The following is a 22540-nucleotide window of genomic DNA, read 5'->3' as shown; positions in this document are numbered from 1 at the left end:
TCAGAACAAGGGAAGAAACTTCTGCACACCATGCCCAGCAACCCCAGACCTGCCAGAATGTACGGCCTGCCAAAGACTCACAAGCCTGGTATCCCACTGAGGCCCATATCCTCGGGAATAGGCAGTGCTCCCCACCAGCTCTCAGGAATTCTCGCCAAACACCTCTCTAAACTCTTGGGCACTATCAGTCCAGCACATCTCAAACACTCAGGTGATCTTCTCAATCGCATTCGCAACATCAACATCAGGAACAAGAAACTTTCCAGCCTTGACGTGACTTCCCTATTCACCAAAGTACCTACTACACAAGCCATCGATCTCTTGCGCAGGAAAATTGACGATTCACTTGCTCTTCCCATTCCAGCCAGCGACTTCATCGACCTTGTTGAACTATGTGTTGGCTTTACGTGTTTCTCTTTCGAAAATCACCTCTTTCAGCAGACTTTTGGACTACCCATGGGTTCGCCACTCAGTGCAGTCCTGGCGAACCTATACATGGAACATCTAGAAGCCGAACGTTTCTCCACCATTATTCCTTCGTCTGTCACCTGGCTCCGTTATGTTGACGACATTCTCCTCATAACTCCTAAACGCTTCAACGTTCAAGCTCTCCAAGACAAGCTCAACCAGGTCGAGCCTTCAATCCAGTTCACACTTGAAGAAGAAGTCGACAACACTCTTCCTTTCCTTGATGTCCTGCTCTGCAAAGCTGACCACGAACTTCGTTTTAAAGTCCATCAATCTTGAATAGAATACTACAGCATATGAGCGGAGAAGTGGCTTATATACCGTAGGCGGGAGAGGTGCAGCAGTCGTAGGTGGTGTCACATTTGTCCATATGGAAGTAGGTCGTGCCCAAGGGTTAGGCAAGCAAAGAATTCCCAAGTATTAAGATCGCAAGAAGTTGCAGTGTCTGACAGGAATGTAGATGAATGATTCAGAGAACCGACATATTGATAAATTAGACACATGTGCAACTCTTGGGTATCTTCATTGAGGAAACGTTTCGCCACACAGTGGCTTCATCAGTCCAAACAAAGGAGAATCGTGGTCGATGTGGTCAGTCCATCCTCTTTAAGCTGCTGGTAGAGTTGCTCAAGAGAGGACATCTTGTGCAGATTCACGGAGAACACTCTGGACAGATCTTCATAGAGCTTAGTACAGGTCACCACTGAGCTAAGTGCAGGTCACAAATTGTATTGTGAAGACATTTCGTCTACCAGGACCTTTATCAGTTGTGAAGACGAAAAGTCTCCTGAAGGAAATACCATAACCCCGAACTTCCAGTGTTGTATACAAACTGTTGGCATGGTGTATTCTAAAATTGTATTTCTGTCTTGCACATACCAATACCAATTTCTTGGTATTGTATTCTTTTCATTAATGATTCTTGTCAAACACAGCAACACCAGGGAATTTTTATACTGATGGCAGCTGTGCAAAATCATCGTTTTTGCTAACATCTGGTACTGCTCTTCGGCATGACCTGTGTACTCTTTAATGACCCTTTCATTTCTTAAACAGCAGCACCACACCTTCACCACCACTACACCTCAAACAGCGCCACCACAGCCTAACTAAAGCATGTATGTCTCTTTCCACAGGAGCTGGAAGACATCGAAGAGAGACTGAGGGAGGAAAGCCATGAGCTGGTGGAGATGGTGTCTCGCCTTCAGGATGAGAACCGTAAGCTCTCTTCCTCCCTGGCCAAGACTGAAGGAAACCATATCCACTCCAATGGTAAGACTCCCGTCTACACCTAGTCCTCTTCTTTCTCTTCCTCATCATCTTCCTCCTCTTTTTCAGTTTGTTTTTCTTTTTCAACTTTTCACTGTTCTTTTAACTTTGTTGTTCTCTTCACTTCTTTTTCACTTCCATGTTCCTTTTATTTCGTTGTTCTCTTCATTTTTTTTTTTTCACTTGGTTCTTGTTGTTGTTCCACTTGGTGGAAGCGTCATCTATCAGTGAGTGGATCTATAATTTGGAGTGGTATAAACCTTGCTAATAAATACCATTTTGATATTCACCGACAACGAGGTTTAGAAAAACGCGTAAGCAAACACTAGGACATATTAGAAAACGTTTCGCTCCTGAGTACCAAGTGACTGGCACTACAGTCCTCTACGTTACCAGACCAGCTGGCACTACACTCCTCTACGTTAGCAGACCAGCTGCCACTACAGTCCTCTACATTACCAGACCAGCTAGCACTACACTCCTCTGTTATGTTGTTGTCCCTTATTACTTTGATAGTAAGGTTCTCACTACATGTTCTAGTGTGGGGGTAGCTTTTACATAAAGGCCTTATATGTCTAGGGTAATACATACATGGTTGATCATCCTCTCTCTGAAATCTTTTCACCAGCCCTCTTCACAGGTTATTTAAACCATCTCTATAAAAAATATAACTGTATTCTAAATAGATATGTACAGAATATACAATTACAGTACTCACATATTCAAAAAATAAGCCTGCACACCCCTTAGCTGTTCTCCCATATGGTGCATCTCAGCATCTCTCTTCATGACTAATCTCTGGGCTAACCAGTGTTTTGATACACTTTAGTCACTCTGGGTATGGTGGCCACAACTTAAGTTATAAAAACTCACCCCTGGAGCACACATAATGCCCCAAAAAATAGAAAGAAGGACCCAGAGGTCCTACCAGCTTGAAGTCCACCAAGAGAGAGAGAGAGAGAGAGAGAGAGAGAGAGGGAGGAGCCTAGCTAAGCTCCTCCCACACCCACCAAAAAACAAAAGACTGTTGCCAGGAACAATTCTCTAGTTACCACAATTCTACCACACCTTATTTTACTGTTACAGAAAGAAATACAACTTTATAAACTACTATTTTAAATTGTGTGTGTGTGTGTGTCTATAGTATAACCTATTATATTGAGAAAAACAGGCTTGACTCAGCTGCCTTACAGCCATAAGAGTGATCTGCCCTTATGGCATTTAGAGCTGAGTCCCCATCAATTCAATATAATTAGGTATTCCAGAGTAACTGTTACAGATTCATAAATACATGTTGGGTCCTATAGCCCCATAACACCCCCACCTCCAGATGAAGTCTCTCAAAAGCTAGCCGTGTCCCTCAGGATACGGCTAGTAATAAAAAAAATATTGCTTAAGTCTGAAGGTGGTAAGCAAGGCTACCAGAAATGTTACGTATTTCCCAGCACCATAACTACTCTTCACTTTACTGCTATTTACAACAAGGTGACATACTACATGGTAATCTACAGATTTGTGTGGCTCCACTGAACCTTCCCAGATTACACATGCACTTCCACCCCATACCATATAAAACCCTGAGAGGAACAATACTGGAACAGATTGCAGAGGTTTTTTAGAAAATAATTTTAACCATACCCACCTACTCAAGGGTGTAACTATTTACATTTTTAGTGGCTTTTAAACAGTATACATTACAATGCAAGAATTGCACACAATGCTCACTGTGAAAGCCTGCACCAACAGGCCTGTGCCTCTGCTGCGGTAATCCAGCAAGCAACTGGTACTCCAGGATGGCATCTTCCTGATCAGGAGACAAGAGTAGAGCCAATCCCAGAGCAGTCAGGTGTACACCAGGCAGGAAACTTCACAAAACATGTCAAGGTGTCTCTCACTTGGTGGCCGAACCAAACAGTGAGACTTCCAGTCAACACTCACGATCCTTAACATGGTCAGGCACTCAAGCCCATCTTCCAAGGTCCCACTCCACACACATCCTCCAGCCTTATGAAGTGGAGGCTGACACAGAACATGGAGGGGTCCAAGGGACCACAAAGACAAATGGTTGGGCTGTTTCATACATAGAGCACACCAAGACAATATACCACATACCTTCTTAAGAAGAACGTCTCATGTTATCGAAGGTTGTCAGCTTCTGCCTCAAGTCACAAATATGTACATATACACTAACCCTCGTCACACTTTTGGCTCCGACTCGTCTCCTTCACAGTTAGATGGCTGGTAGGGAGTCCTCAGGCTTGCTGAGAGTTCACCACTGCAAAAACAACAAGGTCAGCACATGACAAACACTATGTACAAAGTACACACCATGCATCTACATGAAACATCTAGAGAGAGCATCAGCAACCATATTCTCTGAGCCTTTTATATATTTAACTTCCAAATTAAAAGGTTGTAGAGAGAGCATCAGCAACCATATTCTCTGAGCCTTTTATATATTTAACTTCCAAATTAAAAGGTTGTAGGAACAAAGCCCATCTTAAGAGTCTTTGATTGTGGTTTCTCATTCTTTGCAAAAACCTCAGAGGGTTATGGTCACTATACACTATTACAGGATGTGGGGAAGCACTGATATAAACTTCAAATTTCTGCACAGCCAACACCAAAGCCAAAGCCTCCTTCTCTACAGTTGCATAACCACGTTGATGCTTTTTTAATTTGGCTGAGTGGTAACAAACTGGCTGAAGGCTATCTCTCTCATCACCCTGCAACAACACTGCACCTACCCCTACATCACTAGCATCCACTTGTAGAGAGAAGGGGCATTCAAACTCAGGACTTTTCAAGATAGGAGCATTCCCTAACAGCATTTTCACATTTTCAAAAGCCCTGTCACACTTGCTGTCCCAGCTGAATTGAACTTTGGGACTGGTCAAAGTTGTCAGTGGTGACGTTACCTGGGAGAGGTTGGGGCAGAACCGTCTGTAATAACCCACCATGCCCAGGAACCTCATCACTGCCTTCCGATTCTGTGGTCTAGGAAAATTTATAATGGCCTCCACCTTAGCATTAACGGGGGCAACTTTCCCCTGACCAACTACATATCCTAAGAATTGTACACTGGCTTGGCCAAACTCACTTTTGCTGAGATTGATGGTTAGTTTGGCTTGGGCTAAATGTTCAAACAACTTTAGTAATCTTAGCAAGTGAGCTTCCCACTGGTTACTGAATACCACAATATCATCTAGATAGGCCCGTACACCATCCAACCCTCTTATGACAGTATTTATACGATGCTGGAAGGTGGCAGGAGCATTTTTTAACCCAAAAGGAAGTACATCATATTGAAATAACCCATCTGGAGTGATGAAGGTTGAAATTTCCTTGGCTTGCTGGGTGAGGGGTATCTGATAATAACCTTTAAGTAAGTCCAGTTTGCTCACAAACTTTGCCCCTCCCACAGCATCAATCACATCATCCATACATGGTAAAGGGTAACAGTCAGCCTTTGTTACTTCATTTACCCTGTGATAGTCAGTGCACATACGCATAGGTCCATTAGGTTTGGGAACCATCAGGCATGGAGATGCCCACCGACTCTCGCTAGGCTCTACAAACTGGTTTTGAAGGAGGAATTTCACTTCTTCCTCCATGTGAAGTTGTTTTGTTGGGTTCATGCGGTAAGAAGCCTGCTTTATTGGAACAGCTTCCCTGACATCCACATCATGGGGAGGCAATTTACTTACTTTGGGTACATCCCCAAACAAATCTGGAAATTTTTGGAGTAACTGAACCAAGTCACAGGCTCCCTGTACATTGAGTCCCTTCATGTGTGCCAAGGGATTTTGCAAGATAGCTGAATTGCACAGCCTTACTTCTGTTGTTACAGGAAGTTTTTCAGTATCATCACACTCAATTTGGATGGCAGCAACTCCCGCCCTAGAATGGTATTTTTTGAACCTGTTAATGTGCACAGTCCTTTCTGATTTGCGACGGCCAGGCATCTAAATTACATAATTGGGACCAAACCTGCCTGTGATGACAAAGGGTCCATCAAATCTTGTAGCCAAGGCATGTCCCGGAACCGGCTCCAAAGCTAACACTTCCTCTCCAACACTGAAGGAGCGAGGAGCTGCCCTTTGGTCGTACCACTGCTTCATGGCCCTCTGACTAGCTTTGAGGTTGTCTGCTGCCATCTGTCTTGCCTGGTCCAATCGTTTCCTGAAAAAGAGAACATCTTCCGGTGGGGAAGCCTCATTTTCACCGCCCAGCCAATGCTCCTTGAGAATAGTCAGTGGCCCCCTCACTGGATGACCATAGACGAGCTCGAAAGGGCTGAAACTGAAAGATTCTTGGGTGCTTTCCTGCATGGCAAACAAGAGAAAGGGGATACCCTCATCCCAATCACTAGTGTTATTCATACAATAAGCTGGCATCATTGTCTTAAGAGTTTGATGAAATCTCTCTACTACTCCCTGAGACTGAGGGTGATAGGCAGTTGAAAATTTAGGCTGTACATCTAACCCCTTTAACCCATTCCTAAATAATTTTGAGGTAAAGTTAGACCCTTGATCTGTTTGTACCTCATGAGGAAAGCCAACATGGGAAAAGAACTTCATCAAATCTCTTGAGACCACTCGAGCTGTTATCTTGCGTAGAGGGATTGCTTCTGGATACCTGGTAGTGGAGCAAATTATCGTTAGTAAATAATTGTTTCCCATTCTGGTCCTTGGGAGTGGGCCAACAACATCCATTACCAGCTTGCTGAAGGGTTCACCTGGTGCTGAAATAGGCTGAAGGGGGACAGGTTTAATGCTTTGATTAGGTTTCCCTATAATTTGGCAGACATGACAGGTCTTTATATAATCTCCTACCGTCTCCCACAGCCGAGGCCAGAAGAAGTGCCTGGAAACCCTAGATACTGTTTTAGCAATATCTAGGTGTCCACCTAGAGGTGTGTCATGCGCTGAGCTAAGAACATGGTTTCTATAAGGCTCAGGCACCATGACCTGGTGACAAAAACTTGGCTCTCCTTCTACTGGTACTGCAACTGAAGGTGCCTTCTTCATTAGTATACCTTTCCTGAAATAGAAGCATTTACTTAAACATAAAGATTCCTCCTCAGTCACAGCTGAGGCTCTGATCGACTTAAGAGTGTCATCACACCCCTGTGCAGCAACTAACTGCATCATAGTAGGCCCAATCTCCCTCACACTACTTCCCTGATCTCTGCACTGATTAGGCTCAACTCGGGTTGTGGTATCCTTTTCTTCAGTTGACTGCAGTTCATCATCAGAAAATAAAGTTTCCAAACCTAAGTCCTCACCATCTTCATGAGAAATATAAGGATTACTCCTGGTAGCCCGATCACGAGACATACTTCTTGTGATGGCACTAACAGGGAAAAGGTCTGGCAGGGTCTCCCTAGCCTTCTTCTCCCAAACTTTGGGGTCTGGTTCCCCCCATACTAGTGGTTCCTCACTGTCTAACAGACCCATAACGTTAACCCCTTCAAAGGGAATTTCGTCTGAAATACCTACAGGGAGATAGCCAACTTGGTATGCAGATTCTACCCATAATTTGTGTACAGGTGTTCTTATGGGTGAACCTGTAATACCCTTCAATAATATATCTACTCCAGTATAGGTATCCTTAAACACTGGCAGCACTCCAGCACGTAGCAAGGAGTAGGTGCTGCATCCATCTCTCAAGAACAGTATGTTCTCAACCCTACCCACATCCTTATGCAAGGCAACTGTGGACTTACTAGAAAATACCTGCATCCTGGGGTCTAGACCCAAAGATTCCTCCTCACCTTGCTTTGAAGACCTAATACAGGCAACTGGGTGTGTCTCTGCAGATTGGGTCCTCTGGGGTGGTTCCTCCCTTTCCTGATCTCGCCATCTTGACCAGCAAAACTTTTGTGTATATCCAGTTTTGTTACAGTAGTAACAGGTAAAACTCTTAAAGGTATTTTTACCATTTGGTGTAGGACTAGTACTGTTTACTCGAGGACCTGAAACATCTGATGGTCTAGGTAAACTTTGAGCTCCAGCTGACTTGCCTTTTCCTTCTATTTTAGAGGTGTGCGTCAGTCTTCATTTGTCCCTGAATATTCTTGTCCCACTTACCTTTATGACCATAGGAGTTTGAATAAGGCTTAGAATGAGTGAGGAAGTTTTCAGAAGCAGCATGACTATTTTTACTTACCAGCTTTCTGCGAGCCAAGAATATGTCACCTAAATCCAGTACTTCTGAAAGATTATCCAGGTTTTTGTCCTCCAGATATTCTCTGATGTCAACAGGGATTGTATTGTACAATTCCTCATGAACCATCAGATCTACTAATTTGTCATAGTCTTTATTAACTCCTTTAGAACAAACCCATTTCTTATAAAGGAACAATTTCTCATTCCCAAACTCAGTTAAGGTCTTCCCATCCCGAAATTTTTGATTTCTGAACTTTTGTCTATATTTCTCAGGTATCATTTGGTAGGCAAGCAATACTTCCTCTTTAATTTTATCATAATCAGAAAAAATTTTCCCCTCCAGAGTCTCTACTTTCTGGAATCCTTTACCCACAAGTTGTGTGCGAACTAGGGTAGCCCACTTCTGTTTGGGCCATCCTTGCTCCAAAGCAGTCTTCTCAAAAAAAAGAAAAATATCTATCTGGGTCACTCTCTGTAAACTTAAGGACAAAATTTGCAGCTTTAGTTATGTTAAAGTACTGCTCAGGCTCTTGTTCTGCACCTCCTAACCTTTGACGTTCTTCCTCCTTAGCTTTCATTAAGTTCATTTCAGCCTCTAGCACAGTTAATTTAAGTCTCATCCTCTCCATTTCCATATCACCTGGAGTAGGTGATCCCTCATGTTCACTGTTAACAGGCATGTTTACTGATGAATTATTACCTTCCTCCCTGAAGCCTAAAATTTTAAAGACTCATCTTCTGACATAGTTTTTATCTTTAAACACTTGCTTCCCTCTTACAGTATCAGTGGACAAAGTTTTCCCACAGGCACATAAAATAACACAAGTTGAATGTAAACTATGCACATAGCACTTACCATAACCACAACAAAAATGTGTTACTCAACCTTTCTCCCACCTTAGGAGAAAAACAACCTGTAAACTAATATATGAAAACAACACTGACACCACCCAGACCAGCTGGCACTACAGTCCTCTATGTTACCAGACCAGCTGGCACTACAGACCTCTAGGTTATCAGACCAGCTGGCACTACGGTCCTCTAGGTTATCAGACCAGCTGGCACTACAGTCCTCTACGTGACCAGACCAGCTGCCACTACAGTCTTCTGCATGACCAGACCACCTGGCACTACAATCCTCTTCGTTACCAGACCAGCTGGTACTACAGTCCTCTACGTTACCAGACTAGCCGGCACTACAGTCTTCTACATTACCAGACAAGCTGGCACTACAGTCCTCTACGTGAGCAGACCAGCTGGTACTACAGTCCTCTAGGTTATCAGACCACCTGGCACTGCAGTCATCTGTGTTACCAGACCAGCTGGCACTACAGTCCTCTACATTACCAGACCAGCTAGCACTACAGTCCTCTAGGTTATCAGACCAGCTGGCACTACAGTCCTCTGTTACCAGACCAGCTGGCACTACATTCCTCTACATTACCAGACCAGCTGGCACTACAGTCATCTACATTACCAGACCAGCTGGCACTAAAGTCCTCTAGGTAACCAGGCTAGCTGGTACTACAGTCCTCTAGGTTACCAGACTAGCTGGTACTACAGTCCTCTCGGTTACCAGACCAGCTGGCACTACAGTCCTCTAGGTTACCAGACCAGCTAGCACTACAGTCCTCTCGGTTTCCAGACCAGCTGGCACTACAGTCCTCTAGGTTACCAGACCAGCTGGTACTACAGTCCTCTAGGTTACCAGACCAGCTGGTACTACAGTCCTCTTCGTTACTAGACCAGCTGGCACTACAGTCTTCTACATTACCAGACCAGCTGGCACTACAATCCTCTACATTACCAGGCTAGCTGGCACTACAGTCCTCTAGGTTACTAGACCAGCTGGTGCTACAGTCCTCTAGGTTACCAGACCAGCTGGCATTACAGTCCTCTAGGTTACCAGATCAGCTGGCACTACAGTCATCTACGTTACCAGACCAGCTGGCACGACAGTCCTGTACGTTACCAGACCAGCTGACACTACAGTCCTCTACATTACCAGACCAGCTGGCACTACAGTCCTATATGTTACCAGACCAACTGGCACTACAGCCATATATGTTACCAGACCAGCTGGCTCTACAGTCCTCTATGTTACCAGACCAGCTGGCCCTACAGTCCTTTTCATTACCAGACCATCTGGCACTACAGTCCTCTAGGTTACTAGACCAGCTGTGCTACAGTCTTCTAGGTTGCCAGACCAGCTGGCATTACAGTCCTCTAGGTTACCAGACCAGCTGGCACTACAGTCCTCTATGTTACCAGATCAGCTGGCACTACAGTCATCTACGTTACCATACCAGCTGGCATGACAGTCCTCTATGTTACCAGACCAGCTGACACTACAGTCCTCTACGTTACCAGACCAGCTGGCACTACAGTCCTATACGTTACCAGACCAACTGGCACTACAGCCCTATACATTACCAGACCAGCTGGCTCTACAATCCTTTTCATTACCAGACCATCTGGCACTACAGTCCTCTACGTTACCAGACCATCTGACACTACCGTCCTCTACGTTACCAGACCAGCTGGCACTATAGCCTTCTATGTTACCAGACCAGCTGGCATGACAGTCCTCTACATTACCAGACCAGCTGACACTACAGTCATCTACGTTACCAGACCAGCTGGCACGACAGTCCTCTACATTACCAGACCAGCTGACACTACAGTCCTCTACATTACCAGACCAGCTGGCACTACAGTCCTATATGTTACCAGACCAACTGGCACTACAGCCATATATGTTACCAGACCAGCTGGCTCTACAGTCCTCTATGTTACCAGACCAGCTGGCCCTACAGTCCTTTTCATTACCAGACCATCTGGCACTACAGTCCTCTAGGTTACTAGACCAGCTGTGCTACAGTCTTCTAGGTTGCCAGACCAGCTGGCATTACAGTCCTCTAGGTTACCAGACCAGCTGGCACTACAGTCCTCTATGTTACCAGATCAGCTGGCACTACAGTCATCTATGTTACCATACCAGCTGGCATGACAGTCCTCTATGTTACCAGACCAGCTGACACTACAGTCCTCTACGTTACCAGACCAGCTGGCACTACAGTCCTATACGTTACCAGACCAACTGGCACTACAGCCCTATACATTACCAGACCAGCTGGCTCTACAGTCCTTTTCATTACCAGACCATCTGGCACTACAGTCCTCTACGTTACCAGACCATCTGACACTACCGTCCTCTACGTTACCAGACCAGCTGGCACTATAGCCTTCTATGTTACCAGACCAGCTGGCATGACAGTCCTCTACATTACCAGACCAGCTGACACTACAGTCCTCTACGTTACCAGACCAGCTGGCACTGCAGTCCTCTACGTTACCAGACGAGCACACAAAGAAATCCACCCCTCAACAGTCCCTACAGACCACAACAGCCCAGGTAATATCCACTGCTTGAAACCCAGTGCCAGTGCAGGCCCTCACCAGGAAGGATCTCATAGCACTCATCAAGGCATTCATGGATGTTATTTGCAACACACTCAACCCCACGGAACAACAGAGCATATTCCAGCAGATGGTCAGTATGGTCCTGAGAGTATGCTTACTGACCGAGAAAGAGACTGTGGACGCCATGAATTTGCAGGTTCTCAGAGCAGGCAGGGCTCAGTCCCCAGCTCAGGAAACAACAGCGGTGGAATAGCTTCAGTATCAAATGACACCCTCAAGGTCCTACAATGGAACATTCAGGGCCTGAGGGGCAAACAGCACCTCTTGCTGGAGGCAGTAATTCGGGATTGGGTTGACATCGTCTTGCTACAAGAAACTCTGACTGTCCCGACTATCTGCCCAAGACTACCCAGTTTTGCTGGGTATTTTTGACACATGGACATGGGCACAGCTGTATTCGTATCCGATATAATACCTAATGAGGTTATAGCCAACCCTGTGGACTGTGGGGAGGATGTCGAGGTACAGGCCATCCTTGTACACATACCTGGGGTGCCCATTACCATCTATAATATCTACAAGAACCCAAACACACCCTTGACATTGTGAAGCTTCTTGTGCTAGCACACACTGAGTGTATTATTGTGAGTGGAGATTTCAACACACATCACCCAATGCTGCACTCTCACTCAGTAATCAATGCTGCTGGCAGACACACAGCAATGCTCCTACACGATATTCCAGAGGTAAAGTTGCTAAACAATGGAGACCCCACACACCTGTTGGGTGGCTGCCTCGACCTTACCTTCGGGACAAGACAACTCGCAGCAGGAGCCACATGGGAAACTCATCCTCACCTTGTCAGTGACCACTTTGCAGTGATCACCACATTCAACATCAACAGGCCTCCCACAGTTGTGCTGCCTTCTAGATGGGACGTAAAGAGGGCCAAACTGGAAGGTGTTCCAGGATTATCTTCATGACTGGTGGTCCACATACACTCTATCTGAAGACTGTGATACGGCTGATCAGGACCTAATCACTGTTCTCATCCAGGCAGCAGAGTGCGCAATTCCAAATAAGTCCGCAGGACATACTCACAAAAGAGATTGGTGGTTCTCCAATGACGAGGTGCGGGAGCAGAACCACCGCATTAACTCTTTTAGGAAGCTATACAGGCATAACCCTATGGCAGAGAACAGGAATACTCTGAGAGTCATTGTGCAGCATGCCTGCAGTCTCTCTCTCTCAGAGTAAAAACTGAGAAATGGCTGGAGTGGTGCTCAACATTCTGGCATCACACCATATCTGGATTCGTTTGTTTTGTGCTGCTGGGCGGAAGCTGCTGCCTATACAACTACCCCTCGAGAAGAGTTGTGACCTTCATGTTGCTGGGTATCATCCACCACCTCCTTGGCGCCCAGATCCAGCCAATGTTTGCGTCATGCAACTACCCATCTCTAAGCATCTCTGCAGTCAAGACACTCTCAGCAGTCATGCTGAGACAAGCATGGCACTGGCATAGGGATGCAAATGTGCAGTGTATTTCACAGATGGTTCTGTTGACCCTGACAGGAAGAGAGTAGCAGCTGGGCTGTACCACAATGGTCACACACAAGGCTGGCAACTCCCTGACCACTGCATGATCCTTCAAGCTGAGCTGGTGGTGATTCATCAGGCCTTGTCACATGCCCTACGACATCGACTCCAACCTGTCATACATGTTGATTCCTCCACTGCAATCAATGCCCTCTCCTATCCTCAACCACAGGACAATGTTCACCTCATCACATTGATCCTGAGCACAATGATAGCCTTAGAACTTCAGGGTAACAGATCGACATTGAACTGGATTCCCAGCCATGCTGGGATCTGGGGAAATGAGGCGGTAGATGATGCAGCCAAGGCAGCCACAGACTATCCACATTGGAAATATAAACACAAATGCAATATAATGTGATCCTTTATTGACAACGTTTCACCCACACAGTGGGCTTTTTCAAGTCACACACGGATCTACCTGGGGTTGGAAGGTACGGGAGTATTTATAGTCATGTTCAGAATGTTGAGGTCAGGTGGAGAATGCTGCATCTGATGATCTACCGGGTGGGGTTATAGAGTCTTGGGTAGCTAGGCAGGGGTATTGGACAAGTTGTGAGTAGACCTTCTGCAGTGTTCTATGTTCTTATGTGGGATAGCGATGAAGAAGTTTGTTGGCGAGTGGTTCAGCTATGTTATAGAAGCCATTGTTCTGGTTGAAATTGTTGGTTATAGAGATAAGCGATGATTCCAGGATTCTTCTGTATTGAGTGTTGTCTTCTGTGGCTATAAGTCTTGAGTTTCTGTAGTTAATTAAATGGTTGTGTGAATTGCGATGTTGTACACAGGCATTCCTTGTATCGTCAGTCCTGCTTGCATATTGGTGTTCTGAAATACGTGTTTGGAGGTCTCTTGATGTTTCGCCCACATATAATTTGTTGCAGTCATTACAAGGGATTATGTATACCCCTGCAGAGGATGGAGGCTTGTCCTGTCTACTACTGGTGATGTCCTTGATGGTCGTGGTTGTGGAGGTAGATACTTGGAATGATGTTTTGGCAAAGATGTTGGAAACATGTTTGGCAATGGAGTTGGTGGGAAGGACTATGTATCTCTTCTCGGCAGTGTCTTCTCTGGGTGTGTTGAAGATGTTTAATGCCCGCCGTCTGCAGTCTCTGATGAAGTGACGAGGATAGTGGAGTTTAGAAAATACTTGTTCAATTATAGTGCATTCTTCCTCAAGGAACTCGTTGCTGCAGATTCTGAGTGCACGCAGGAAGAAGCCTATAATTACACCACGTTTGGTTTTGGTGTCGTGGTGAGAGTAGAAGTGGAGAAGATCGTTTTGGTTGGTGGGTTTTCGATAGACTTTAAAACGAAGTTCGTGGTCAGCTTTGCAGAGCAGAACATCAAGGAAAGGAAGAGTGTTGTCGACTTCTTCTTCAAGTGTGAACTGGATTGAAGGCTCGACCCGGTTGAGCTTGTCTTGGAGAGCTTGAACGTTGAAGCGTTTAGGAGTTATGAGGAGAATGTCGTCAACATAACGGAGCCAGGTGACAGACGAAGGAATAATGGTGGAGAAACGTTCGGCTTCTAGATGTTCCATGTATAGGTTTGCCAGGACTGCACTGAGTGGTGAACCCATGGGTAGTCCAAAAGTCTGCTGAAAGAGGTGATTTTCGAAAGAGAAACACGTAAAGCCAACACATAGTTCAACAAGGTCGATGAAATCGCTGGCTGGAATGGGAAGATCAAGTGAATCGTCAATTTTCCTGCGCAAGAGATCGATGGCTTATGTAGTAGGTACTTTGGTGAATAGGGAAGTCACGTCAAGGCTGGAAAGTTTCTTGTTCCTGATGTTCCTGATGTATTTCAGAACACCAATATGCAAGCAGGACTGACGATACAAGGAATGCCTGTGTACAACATCGCAATTCACACAACCATTTAATTAACTACAGAAACTCAAGACTTATAGCCACAGAAGACAACACTCAATACAGAAGAATCCTGGAATCATCGCTTATCTCTATAACCAACAATTTCAACCAGAACAATGGCTTCTATAACATAGCTGAACCACTCGCCAACAAACTTCTTCATCGCTATCCCACATAAGAACATAGAACACTGCAGAAGGTCTACTCACAACTTGTCCAATACCCCTGCCTAGCTACCCAAGACTCTATAACCCCACCCGGTAGATCATCAGATGCAGCATTCTCCACCTGACCTCAACATTCTGAACATGACTATAAATACTCCCGTACCTTCCAACCCCAGGTAGATCCGTGTGTGACTTGTAAAAGCCCACTGTGTGGGTGAAACGTTGTCAATAAAGGATCACATTATACTGCATTTGTGTTTATATTTCCATTGTGTCGGTATTTTATACCATTTATTTCCAGACTATCCACATGTTGGGATTACTGTCCCAATCAGCCTACGACAGACCAAACTGGTGGCTGCCAGAGCCACGAAACTTATGGGGGAGGTCTTAGGTGATACCCCATCTCAACAGTGGTATTGAGCAGCGACTCGGAGTGGACCCCCTCCATATGATAGAAGCTGGTCCAGAGCGCAGTGTACCGCCATCCATCGGCTTCGTCTGGGCTTTCCCACAGCCAAGATGATGGTAGACAAGGCTGAGGAGGAGATGTGCCAGTACTGTCAGCACGTTGTCCAGTGGCCCCCTAACACACTATCTTCTGGAGTGCGAAGTTACCGAGACATTCCGCAGGCAACTAGGACTGATATCCCCTCCCGAAGAGGACCCAGAGATGACTGTGGCCACACTAGTGTACCATGGAGTCAACAAATCAGACAAGCTGTTGCCCGTGTCCACAGTTAGGATACAGTGGTCCCTCGTTTATCGTAATTAATCCGTTCCTGGAGGTGTTACTATTATTGAAATCTACGATTTTCGAATCAATTTTCCCCATAAGAAATAATGTAAATACAATTAATCCATTCCTGACACCCAGAAGTATTAAAACAAAAAAATTTTTTACATGAAATATAGATATAGTACATAAACAATACAATGGGACATGATGAATGAAACATTAACAGCATAACACTTACCTTTATTGGCGATTCTTCTTAGTGTATGGAAGACTGGAGGAGGAGAGAGATTGGATTATTTACAGTTTGGAAGGGGAATCCCCTTCCATCAACACCTCAGGTACCAATTGCTTTTCTGGGGTTACTTCTCTTCTCTGTTTCTTAATGCCACTAGGACCACCTTGAGAGTCACTGGAGTCCTGTCTCACAAAATAACTGTCCAGAGAGCTCTGTTTCTGGCATCTCTCTAACACTTCCCTAAAATGGGCCAAGACTTTGTCACTGTACATGTTGCCAACATGGCTTGCAACAGCCTTGTCAGGGTGATGTTTCTCCATAAATCTTTCCATCTTACCTCACATTTCAAAAATCTCCTTAATTTCTGAAGAAGGCAACTTCTTCCATCTCTCTTCCTCCTCCTCTGCAGCAAGATTCTGAGCTGCGATCTGTTGCTCTTCCTGCTGAAGCTCTTGCAGCTCCTCAGTGGTGAGCTCTTCGTTGTGGTCTTCCACCAACTCTTCCACATCCTCCAAACTCACATCCAACCCCATGGAACTCCCCAGTGCCACAATAGATTCAACAACAGACATAGGCTCATCAGGGTCAGCCCCAAACCCTTCAAAATCCCTCTTGTCGACACAATCTGGTCACAATTTTCTCCAAGCAGAGTTCAAAGTCCTGGTAGTCACTCCCTCCCAAGCCGTACCTATAAGGGTTATGCAATGGAGGATGCTGAAGTGTTCTCTCTAAAAATCTCTTAGGGTCAAGTGAGTGTCTGAGGTCACATTCAAGCACCTTTGAAACATTGCTTTGGTGTAGAGTTTTTTAAAGTTTGCAATGACCTGCTGGTCCATGGGCTGGAGGAGAGGAGTGGTATTCGGGGGCAAGAACTTTACTATAATGAACCCAAACTCCTCGAAAATTAGGTCATTCAAGTTTGGAGGATGAGCAGGTGCATTGTCCATTACTAGGAGGCACTTGAGATCCAATTTCTTTTCCAGGAGGTAATTCTTCACACGAGGGCCAAACACTTCATTGAACCACTCGACAAAAATTTCCCTCATGACCCATGCCTTACTATTAGATTTCCAAAACACACACAATTTACTCTTCATAACATTGTTTTTCCTGAGCACACTGGGATTTTCAGAATGGTACACTAGTAACGGCTTCTCTCTGAAATCCCCACTAGCATTAGCATAGAACATGAGCGTCAGCCTGTCTTTCATAGGCTTGTGTCCTGGCAGTGCCTTTTCCTCCTGTGTAATGAAGGTCCTCTTTGGCATTTTCTTCCAAAAGAGGCCTGTTTCGTCACAATTGAACACTTGTTCAGGTTTCAGTCCTTCAGCCTCTATGTACTCCTTGAATTCATGCACATATTTTTCAGCCACTTTGTGGTCCGAACTGGCAGCCTCACCATGCCTTACCACACTGTGTATGCCACTATGGTTCTTAAATCTCTCGAACCAACCTTTGCTGGCCTTAAATTCACTCACATCACCGCTAATTGCAGGCAATTTCTTTACCAGATCATCGTGCAACTGCCTAGCCTTTTCACAAATAATCGACTTCATAATACTATCTCCTGCTAATTATTTCTCATTTATCCACACCAATAATAACTTCTCGGCCTTTTCGAGTACTGGTGATCTCATTTTTGTCAGCATATTTACCCCCTTTGCAACAACAGCGTCCTTGATTTCCTTTTTCTTGGCCACGATGGAAGATATGGTTGTATAGGGTTTGTTATACATCCTGGCCAGTTCGGCCACATGTACGCCACTTTCATATTGTTCAATGATGTTTTTCTTAAATTCAGTCATATTTCTCAACTTCTTTACCAAAGGCTTGGCACTAGCAGCTTTCTTTGGAGCCATGGTAGCTTATTTAGTACTTGCAAGCACTAAAATGAATGGAATATTATGAAATATTTCGTATGAGCAAGTGAGGGGACCGTCACTCACTGGTAAACAATGCCACACTGGCTGGGAAGGGAGGCCGCCCCGGCTCAGAGCGTGAGTACGCATCCTGGACGAATTACTATTCGCGAGTCAATCTACAATTAGTGAGCCCATGTTTTGACAAAAATATCGCTATGATTTCCGAAAATTACGACTCTCGAGCCCTACGATTATCGAGGGACCACTGTACATGTGGTGTTGTCGCTTATGAGATGCACCAGATGAACTGACCAGAAGATTGCTTGAGCAGCATACGTTGCATCATTGTAGAACCCTCTCTCCCTCGGGAGCCAGAGATGGGTCATCGCAAGATTGAGACCCGTGCCAGGACTATGGTCTTGGCGAACATTATACATACATGCTTGATCTTCAGATAGTTCCAGACTACGGAACAGAACTTCGCCAGGCTGAGGGACTGACAACCTCAAATCTACGACTTCAAGGGTGATGGACTGATTACATCGTCTTCATATCTCTACTGCTCCTGCCTACTTTCTGTACTCAACTGAAGAAGCCTACTGTGTAGGCGAAATATTTTGGAATAAAGTTGCCTAACTGTTGCTTATGTGTCTTACCTACCAACCTGTCAGTATTGTATACCATTTTGGTATTCATGAATTTATAACTGTTGACAGTAATTTTTTGGTAACGAATTAACTAATGACACACAAGAAGTAAAATCATCTTTAAAGACATGTACCATAACACTCACTACTGTAGTAGCAATCTGGATTTTTAGCTTTGCTGCCCCTACCTTCGGATTTGCCTTCATGCAAGTTTGGGTGTTGTATGCTGGCTTCTGGGCAGATGATTATGTAGAAAAAGCTGGTGTGGTACTTCAGTACATTCAAGTTCGCCTCCCAATGCAGGCATTTAAATCCCTGGAGCCAGAAGATATGGTATGGTCTGAAGGATTACTTTTTTTTGGTGGTGGGAAGTAAAGGTAATTTTGTGTATGCTGCTGTTACCTTTTCCATTTACAACTAATTGCGCAGAAGTCTTCACTCCAGCACTCCACAAGATGTGGAGTGGCCCCACATATTTAAGGTTCTCTCCAGTTGATCTGGAGTTTGGCTCTACACTGGATGATGTCAGGATCTCTCCAGAAGATGTGGAGTCTGGCCCTGCACTGTATGATGTCAGGAGTCTTTCCCTTAACACCAGTGCACAACAAATGTACATTTTCTTCTTAAGTCAACAAATCGTTGCTCATCAATCAATGAGCGGATCTACAAGTTGGACTGCTGTTCAGCTGGCACTACAGTCCTTTACGCTACCAGACCAATTGGCACTAAAGCCCTCACGTGGTTTTCTGTGCCAGGCTCTTCAGTCCTTTACCCCTCATATGAGGTCTCATACACCACTTGCCAGACAAGCTCCCCAGGTGTGATCAGCTTTGAGGATCATTAATGGTGTTATTTTTATTTTTTGGCGAGACATTTTGAGCAATATTTAGTTTAGGACATTGAATGGTGTTATTTTTTGTGAGGAATATTAAGTGTAATTTTATTTTATTTTTGACGTAATCATTGTATCAGTAACTAGAATATGTCAGCCAGAGTGGAGAATAAGTGCGGCACGGGACATTTGTGTTGATCTATTGTTGACTTGTAATTTAATTAAGACGTGAGTCATGGTTGAAGTTTTTGCAGAGTCAGTAGAACGATAGTACAGATATAATTAAGTAAATGTATGGAAGAAACTACAAGACCAAGACCATTAAATCACCTAAGACCACTAATAATCCAGCAAAAGGCAGCAGTCAGAATGATAACAAATTCTCACTCCTGACAGCATACTCCACCAATATTCAAAAGTCTAAATCTGCTCACCATAAAGAACATTCATACTTATTCATGTACCTACTACATACATAGAACAATACACATAAACATAAACCCTCCACTCAAACTTCACACCAACCTTAACAGGACACATGACCATAACACAAGACATAGATCTCTTTTTGATGTATCCCGTGTCCATATCATCCTGTGTAAAAACTGTGCACATAAAGGCCCCCAAAATTTGGAATTCAGTACCAGAAAATACTAAAGTAATCCGGTCTGAAAATCAATTTAAGACTCTTCTCAAAAGCCACTTAATCACCCTAGACTAAATGCTCAATACTCAGTATTCCCATAACATAATTTCAATATTTACTTTTGAACCTATTGTCCATTGTCGACAGGAATATAATTGAATCATGTTTCACAAAAAGCATTTTTGAATATAGGAATATATCCTTTGGTTTATATAAATTAGATTCACTAATAATTAATAGATTTACTGTACAACTATGATAAATTTCTTTAGTGTTAAGTAGTAAATAAGCCAATAAATTAAGTCGGCCCATAATGCCTAAGCATGATAGAGGCTTTCTTTGCATTGCAGCCCATTATTGTAAATACATAATCTCAATGTACTACTTGCAAAGAAATAAATAAATTTGAATTTGACCAGAGAGATGGTCATATTGATGACAAATAAAAGGCTTGACGCCTGTCTTTTAATAATAATAATAATAATAATAATAATAATAATACATAATTAGAGGACAGTGTTGTGATCGTAGGGATGAATCCTTACAAGACCACAAAGGCAAAGTCTGAACTAGCATCTTCCCAAGTAAATGCTTAGTGAAGTACTGTACCGAGGGGAATGTTATCGTTGATGTGTCATTTAACAAAATTAAGGACCCCAATGGGGGGGTAATCCTAGGTAATTTACACACGTTACTATGCATGAGAATTTGTGTGTTTATGTGTATCTGTATGTAAATAAACTTACTAATTGAGATGTAGGGAGGGTTGCTGGCGAATTTTACAATAGTGTTGCAGAGTCTTGTGTATAGTTCCTTGGATGTGGTGTAAAAGAAAGTTTTTTACCCGTCACGGCCAGGGACGTGGCTGTCGGCTTTGATCACTGCTAGGCTCTAGTTGACGGTGGTTTAATCTCTCTATTCATGGAAAACGGCATATGATGCCTTCAGCAACTTCTGTGACAGATGGCGGCTTGAGCTTCTGTGACAGAGGTGTCAGCAGTGGGTGCCAGGGAGAGAGGAAGACATGGCATCTTGTGGTCCTGGGATAGTGAATGGAGAGATGAATTATCATAGGTAATTTACACTATGATAATTGTACTTACATATACCTGTGCCTAAATATTCTTACTTGTTTACTGCAGGGGTATGAGCACATTGATGCTCACTTACATGGATAATTAAGGGGTAAATATACTAGGGTGGAGGTCCTGGTTGATGATCTTGAGAGTTCTTGTAGAGTCAACTTCAGGAAACTTCATTTTTGGGAGGTTTGGAGATGAGCGTTATCTCAAAGTGACTTTGTTCAAAACTCCTGGTGGGGAAAATACAAGGCAAGTGATGATGATGATGGTGATTTCGTCCTGAAGGATAAATGATGAGTCCATAGTGTTAGAGGTAAGGAAGGGAGGCTTTTGGGCGATAGCAGCTTACGTTATTTCATTGGTGGTCTGGTGTTTCTTCTAACCCATGGGGCATCTGGCAGCTTAAGGCATCCTGCTTGGCTTCATGGCAAAGCTTTTGCTGTGATTTAAGAATTTTTTTGAGGGGAAATGAGGGATAGTTTGAGTGGGTTTTCCTGAACATGTTGATCCCCAGTGAGTAAGTATATTTAGGGATAGATACACATTGAAAAATGATTTTATTATTATTTTATTGATACAGTTACACATAATCCTACATAGTAACATATATGTGTGAATCACCTAGGATAATCCAAAAAAGTCAGACATTTTTTCAGTGACACGATATCTGATGCTTTGATTATGAACTTGTTTCGGCACGTTTAGAATTTTGGCAAATGAGGGCATCCTAGAATGATCCTCATTACTTCATTCTGCAATTTTTCCAGCCCTCCAAGCTTCCAGTCAGACACAAGAGCAAGTCGGGGTGTGGCATAACCAGTGATCTAATGTAAGCTAAATATGTACATAATGTTTCACAATTTTAACATTACCATATCGGGGATGAAAATCTACCACAGCTCTTAAGAGCTCTCAGCCTTTCTTTGTATTTGCAATAAAGTCTGTTACAACAAGTCCAAGAAGTGGGACCTCAAATCCTGAGTGCCTGTATCTGGTTACATATTCTAGCCAAAAACCATCATGCAACTTGGTCCTTCAGACTCTCTGTCGAGGAGAAGTGCAGTCTTGACATGAGCACAGTATATGGTACACGTAAGTGCAATTGTCATAAATAATTTAACAAGTGTAAATTACTTAGGATAACCCCCCCCCTCCCCCCCAAAAAAAAATCAGACAAAGGTATTAGAGTATCTGGTGTTGTGATGTGAATCATTATATCAGCAAAGCAAATCATATAATGGCCGGGCTGGCTTGGCATGGCAATTAGTTAAGCATTAATTAAAATACTGAATAAGGTGGGAGTGAGGACACCTCCCTGTGGGGTTTCTAATTCAGTCTTTACAATACACTACAATACAATTTTTATTTCCTTGCAAGTTTACATTGAGATTCTGTAATTACAATAATGAGTTGCCCTTGGAACAACAACGAAAAACTTTTTGAATTGTAACTTTTAATCCATCAGAAGTCATCCTCCTACATCCATCCTGGCAAGTTCACTAACGATAACATGTAGCTTAG

At 43.9% G+C, this 22540-nt stretch overlaps 1 protein-coding gene across 6 annotated transcripts in view; it reads left to right on the top strand.

The window, feature by feature from the left end:
• Window positions 1–1604: 1604 nt before the first annotated feature.
• Rilpl (Rab interacting lysosomal protein like) overlaps window positions 1605–22540 on the top strand; it is a gene marked incomplete at its 5' end in the record, with an annotated part of 507005 nt that continues 486069 nt past the window's right edge. For all 6 annotated transcript variants that reach the window (XM_070098456.1, XM_053774593.2, XM_053774591.2 and 3 more), the window contains 1 exon segment: window positions 1605–1740. In XM_070098456.1, the coding sequence (XP_069954557.1) occupies window positions 1605–1740 (136 nt within the window).

This window comes from Cherax quadricarinatus, chromosome 62 (genome assembly GCF_038502225.1).
Source record: "Cherax quadricarinatus isolate ZL_2023a chromosome 62, ASM3850222v1, whole genome shotgun sequence".
NCBI lineage: Eukaryota > Metazoa > Arthropoda > Malacostraca > Decapoda > Parastacidae > Cherax > Cherax quadricarinatus.
This window is presented reverse-complemented; position numbering and strand designations above follow the sequence as displayed.